General features: G+C 42.8%; 1 protein-coding gene across 5 annotated transcripts in view; it reads right to left on the bottom strand.

The window, feature by feature from the left end:
• The window catches only part of NPHP3 (nephrocystin 3), a 63701-nt gene extending 57295 nt beyond the window's left edge, over window positions 1-6406 (bottom strand). For 2 of the 5 annotated variants that reach the window (XM_027585893.2, XM_027585894.2), the window contains exons 1-4: window positions 5965-6406; window positions 4055-4180; window positions 3251-3401; window positions 651-803 (exon numbers count right to left, since the gene is read on the bottom strand). In XM_027585893.2, the coding sequence (XP_027441694.1) occupies window positions 651-803; window positions 3251-3401; window positions 4055-4180; window positions 5965-6360 (826 nt within the window). In that variant the 5' untranslated portion in view covers window positions 6361-6406. The remainder of the gene's footprint in view (window positions 1-650; window positions 804-3250; window positions 3402-4054; window positions 4181-5964) is intronic. The other 3 variants (XM_027585891.2, XM_027585892.2, XM_027585895.2) reach the window with 3 other exon arrangements.
• Window positions 6407-6655: the final 249 nt, after the last annotated feature.

The following is a 6655-nucleotide window of genomic DNA, read 5'->3' on the forward strand; positions in this document are numbered from 1 at the left end:
ATTTATTAATTTGACAGAGAAAGAGAGCAAATAGGCAGAGAGGCAGGCAGAGGGAGAAGCAGGCTCTCCACTGAGCAGGGAGCCCAACGTGGGGCTCGATCCCAGGACTCTGGGATCATGACCTGAGCCGAAGGCAGCCGCTTAACCGACTGAGCCACCCAGGTGCCCCTGGTATTGAAATTCTGAGCAGACCTTAGAGCTGTTTTGGACACCAAATTATATAAAAATAATGAAAATATTCTTTTGACTAAGGATACTACATTGCATAAGTGAGGTCTTATATTCCATTCTGCAACCTTGTCCAACCTTTAACAGCATCAAAGACATGGAGGAAAAGACCAAAACCTGCTTTTCAGTTAATCTACATTAGATTCTCACTGATCAACGGCAACACCTAGAATTCAGGCCAGAAACTAAGTTTTTAGAACCTGACTGGCCAGTCTGGCTGTGGAGCATCATCTGGATCCTGATGTGAAGCATGTAAGTTAATGAGCCCTGGTCAGTGACAGCACCAGTACATGCTGGTTTGGCAGTGGAAGTCACCTAGAATAAAAATCTCCTGCCCTGCTGGTGGTCTTTCTTCCAGTACACACAAGATTATAGTACCTGAACAGTCACTACCAAGGTAATTAGCAAATGGCATGTGTTACCTCTGTTGACATTTGCAAAGGGTCCTTCCACATCTATAGAACTATGGGCAAACTCAGGGCCCCTGAAGGATTGCTGAAGCTGGATCATACTCCCTATGGAAGGTTCACTTCCCAAGGCTCCTCCGGTCCAATATTCACACTGGGTTCCAGCAGCTGTAAATACAAGAGATTTCATCTTATGAAAACCAAATTACTGAATGTTCAAAAAGTTACCACATATACTAAACAGGATTTTTTTTAATACATCCACCTTCCCTTTTTATTTTTTTTTAATTTTTTTATTAACCTATAATGTATTATTTGTTTCAGAGGTACAGGTCTGTGATTCATCAGTCTTACACAATTTACAGCTCTCACCATAGTACATACCTTCCCCAATGTCCATCACCCAGCCACCCCATCCCTTCCATCCCCCTCTACTCAAGCATAAACAGGATTTCTAATTTTAAAAAATGCTCCAATATTATAAATACAGAAAATATTCAATCTTTAATGATTTTGAAAGTACCCTGTCACCAACTTCTGGCAAGTTCTAAGGTGCTGGTTAACATAATTCTGGTTATCATCTCAAATTCAAAGAGGGGATTAAAAAGAGAAAGATGAAAAGAAATAAAGTATATAATAATCAAAGGAACTGTAACAACAGAGGCAGTTAAAAATATCCCCATACAAAAATTTTAAACATTTCTAACATTGTGGTTTAGGTGTCAGTGTAAAATTGGAAGGAGAGAATTTCAAAGGAAGACCATTACCAACACACCTGTAATTAAGATTGGTAATTCATTAGGATGTAAGCTAAGGATGTAAAAAGTACATCTTCTTTAACCTCCCAGAGTAACAAAATTAATGTCTGAATCAACAGGTACTTATGCACATCTTGATTTTTTTTAAAGATTTATTATTTATTTATTTGAGAGAGAGAACTTACAAGTGGGGGGAGGGGCGGGGGGGGGGGGAGAGAAGCAAACTCCCTGCTGAGCATGGAACTTTAGGTGGAGCTTGATCCCAGGACACTGAGATCATGACCTGAGCTGAAATCAATAGTGAGATGCTTAACCGACTGAGCCACCCAGGTGATCTTTGATTTTTTTTTTTTAAATAAATTACATTTGCCAGAATATCTACTTGGCATCCTTGACTAAGTAAGAGTACACTAGTAATGGGCTCAATCTCTGGCAAAAATAAGATTATTATTTGTAGGTCTTTGAATGTGAAATGAGCGATGTTCCCTCAAGCATTCTCTCTTCAGGTTTAAATCAAAATATGAAGAAAGACCTAGGAGGAAATATTAATTTGTTCTTATTAACTTGCCAAGGCAATTACTATATAATACTTTGGAAACACTGTACATTTTAACATATGTCAACACTGAAATAACCACTAAGATGAATGTGGGGGCAGAAGAGCATCCTCTTAGCCACTCAAATCCAGTAAGAATCACTTCATTTTTTTTCCCCTCAAAAGTTAGTAATAAAAATCCTTGGATGCTGGTCAGACTCCAGTGGTTCTAAAATGCAAATTAAGAGGCAATTATCAGTTGCCATATTTTACTTCAAAATCAGTTTGTAAGATAAAATGCATGTGGCACCTGGGTGGCTCAGTCTGTTAAGCACTGGACTCTTGATTTCAGCTCAGATCAAGATCTCAGGGTCATGAGATCGAGCCCTGAGTTGGGCTCCATGCTAAGCATGGAGTCTGCTTAAGATTCTCTCTCTCCTCTGCCCATAGCTCCCCCCAACCCCTGCTAGCATGCTCTCTCTCTCTCAAAAAAAAAGAATAAAATGCAGATTCCTATAAATGAGAGAGTGACTGCATTTTTACACTGCATTTACAATAGAATCTTTTTCACTTTTCAGTATCAATCACAGTTTATTAATATTTTCTTGGAACACGGTAGACCCTTTCATTCTAGGACTCCAGGCTTTTCTTTATTTGTAGAAAAAAACGTATTTTATAAGTTTAATTATAAAATAAAAACTTTCCGAGTAGCTTACAAAACTGCAATGGAAGCCACTCAGCAGAATATCAGGCAGATATCCTAATGGACAGTTGCAAAGAATATATCATTATGGGGAAAAATAAGGTGACAGAGACTATGAACTGTCCTCCAAAACCCATCCTCCCCTTCTTCCTTTAGTAACAGAATTTCAAACTTTAGGTGGATACATGACTCTCCTACTAATGCTTACACTTTCCAATCTTCCTGCTTATAGTTCTGGCCAATGGGGTTTGAGGAGTAATCTGTATACCTTTCAGAGTATGCTTTCCAGGAGAGGAACGAGGAATGGATTCCCTTTCCTCTTCCCTTGGCTAAAGTGTAGATGTCATGGCGAGACCTGGAGGAGCTGTCTTACACCAGAAAGAGAAAAGCTATGGGGTGAGTTTGGCAGAGCAATTAAGACAGAAGGAAACCTGGCACCTAACAATGTCATGGACTTTATGGAAAACTGCTGTTGTAACAGCTGAGAAAGAGGGAGAAAGTGCAACTCTATTTGTAAGAGCAACCACTTGTAACTTAGAAAAGGATTCAAAGTTGGCTCTATGATATCATTACACCTATACTGAAGGCTCAAAATATTATACATAGGAAGTAAATTTACCAGTAACATCTGTACAGTTGTCATCTGAATCAGACTCTCCAGGATCAAATACTTGAATCCCCTGAGCCTGGAGCCTCTGAAGTTTGCTCTCCAACTCTCGCTTAGCCCTCAGTAAATCCTGAATTTCATTTTCCTTGGTCTCCCTAAAAATCTTTAAAAGACAAATATCAATTTTGAAACGTTTTCCACAATCAAAAGGTTGTGTCATCAACTCCTAAAAGAAAAATCTTTCATTCATAAAACCAATATTCATTTGGTTCTTTTTTGTAACTGGAACCCACTGGAATTCCGGCAAGAGCCCTGTCTGTGGCATCGGGCTGTCTTGTGCACTGCTGATATTTAGCAAATTTGTCCCCCTCCCACTAGATGCCAGTAATGCCTTCCCATACAAAATATCCCCAAATATTTCCAAATGCCTTTCCCCCCATATGGAAATAATTTACTATTGCAATGTTCACTTTTTAAAACTTTTTCCTTGAAGCAATCTCAAATTTACCAGGTCCAACTCAAAAATGTAAGAAGTGCTCTACTCTGGTTCTTAGAACCTTCAGGACTCCTACATCATTCACTTCTATGGAAATAATTTCCTATTGCAATGTTCACTTTTTAAAACTTTTTCCTTGAAGCAATCTCAAATTTACCAGGTCCAACTCAAAAATGTAAGAAGTGCTCTACTCTGGTTCTTAGAACCTTCAGGACTCCTACATCATTCACTTCTATTTATCTACGCAGCATTATATAAACTTTTAAAATATGCTGTTTTTATTCTATGTCACTTTGGGGGTAAAAATATAAGGAATTTACCTTGAATTGCCTTTTCACTTTATCTCTGTCATGTTCAAATGTCGCTGCCCTCTCCATTGCTTGGTATTTTGCTTCTAAAGCACTTTCCTTTTCCCGAAGTATTTTCTGATAAGTTTTTTGAAGGGCCTGAAATAATGGACCTTGTTATTTCTAACAAAAATAGTATTCCTCCCAAATTTCACATTATCCTACCTACATATTATATACATATCTCAGAATTGTAACAATCTACTATTTTACGTTATCAAGAACTACATATTGCCATTTTATTCAAACATGGAATGAAAAAAATGCAAATATGCTTGAACTGTAGTAAATGAAGACACTTCACACTGAACTTTTAATGGAAATTCTTTTTCTTTGAAATACTGTGCCAAATTCTTAATCTTCCTATGCCTCAGTTTTCCCATCTGTAACAGAACAGAAAGTGTAATTTATAAGGCTTAACTTGAAAGATTATTAATTCTGCATGACCATGCACTCCTTGGCTCCATGTCTTCTTCATTTTGCTATCCCCAGAGCCCTCTTGGTGCCAGATACATTGAAGGCCTCCAGTAAATGCCTGACTGAATGGGTTAAATAAATACAGAAGAGTTTTTTAATGCCTAGATATGTGAGAAAGGAATCAAAAGGGCTACATAAGAAAAGGGGCAGGTTAGTTAAGCAATCAGTTTAGGCCCCAAGAGAGTATGTCCCCTCAAATTAAAATGCAGAGTGTTTTCTATTTAACTTTCAAAACTACTACATAAGGTAACAGGAGGAACCTGAGACTGTGACATTTGTCAGCCCTTACTGCACTCTGCCCTGGTTGATCCAGCTTTCTTTCCTATCCCCATAATATGCAGTGTCCACTGGACAATGGCTTGGGAGCATGAAATCAGGTATCTGAAATGCATCAGGTCCATTTTTCACATGCAAGTGCATCAAGACGAAAACTGGTAAGACAACAGGTAGACTGCTGATAAGCAGTTCTTCCCAGATTAACAGTGCTAATAATACAACAGCTAGTGGGGAAGGGGGTGACTAGAATGCCTAGTCTAGAAGGAAGAAGGCTCTTCCTATCAGAAAAATCAGTCTGAGGTATTTAATCATTTCAATTGTGATGAGCCCAGGAACACCTGGGGTGTCTCTTGCACAGTTTAAAAAAACAAAACAGTAAAATCACAACCCTCAGAGAGGCCCCAAACTGATGGCACAGAGTCTTACAACTGTGGTCATAGAAAAGCAACCTTTTGCTTTATATACTATTTTGATAGTCAAAATACATCTACTATAGGGAGCCCACGCAATAATTGTTTTTTGAGTAAATTAATCAAATGGATTAAGGGATTTGACTACACCTAGGAAACGTTTTCAATCACAGCAGTTAAAATGGTGAAAATCATTTCATAAAAATTCACTTCAAGATCATTAAAACTCAAAAGCTTCACGCAAAGAAACTGAGAGGTATGTAAAATTTAAGGGGGGAGGCGAGGAGTGGAGTTAAAAACTCCTAGGGAAAGTTTGATGAGTTGCTTCGACAGATGTCACCATAGTCTTTTGTGTGTCCGTGTGCTCTGGGCGGACCTACTTCCCTGGAGTCCCCTGCAGACTGGCATTTGCTGCTTCAGGACACTTTCTGGCCAGGTGCATCGAGATGTGTGAATGAATGAACCAGAAATAGAAGGGGGGCGGGATTAGTTAAGGAATCAGTTTAGACCCCAAGAAACATGTCCCCTCAAATTAAAATGCAGAGCGGTTTCTACCCAACTTTCAAAACTACTTGGTTTGGAGAGGGAACAGGATGGACGAAGGACAGAGTCAGGCGTCCAGAGTCCAGCCTGGCAGTGCGCGGACGTGCACCCGCCTTCCCGACTCTCAGCTTCTCCACGTCCCGGCTGCCCCAGCAGCGCACCCGGGCCCGGCGTTACCTGCAGCTCGGCCCGCAGGCGCTTGTTCTCCGTGTCCAGCTTGGCCTCGCGGCGGCCCATGGACAACAACTCCTGATTCTTGCTGACCCGGAAGATCTCGTATTCCTTCTTCAGCCGCTCGTACTCAGCCACTGCGTACTCCAGCTCCGGCACGGACGAGCCGGTAGACTTAAAGCTAGCCCCCAGCAGCCCGCCGCCAGTGGCCCCGCGGGGCAGCGACCCGGGCCCTGCCCCCGCCGCCGCTGCTGCCGCGCCACGGCGGAACGAGCTGCGCAGCAGGCGGGCCTTGGGCTTCACCTCTACCGGGATCTCGCAGGCCTCGCCGCCGCCCGCCCCATAAGTGTCCTCGATCACCTCCCCGCCCGCAGGGCTCACGAGCGACGAGGCGGTCCCCATTACGCCTGTGGCCGCCCCTACCAGCCAGCGGGGTACCAGGAGGGGGCGGAACGCGGCAAACGAGACGGGGCGGGGCAGCAAGAAGGGGCGGAGTGTGGCGGAAGGGCGGGGCGGGGCGCAGGGCGGGCACGACTGTGGGGCGGGGCAGCAGGAAGGGGCGGGACAGAGAGCAAGGAGGGCGAGGCGGGATGGATGAGGGGCAGCAGGACGGGGCGGGACAGAGAGCAAGGTAGGCGGGGCAGGATGGATGGGGCGGGACAGCAGGGAGGGGCGGGACAGAGCGCAAGGAGGGCGG

This window comes from Zalophus californianus, chromosome 1, assembly GCF_009762305.2.
Source record: "Zalophus californianus isolate mZalCal1 chromosome 1, mZalCal1.pri.v2, whole genome shotgun sequence".
Taxonomy (NCBI): Eukaryota; Metazoa; Chordata; class Mammalia; order Carnivora; family Otariidae; genus Zalophus; species Zalophus californianus.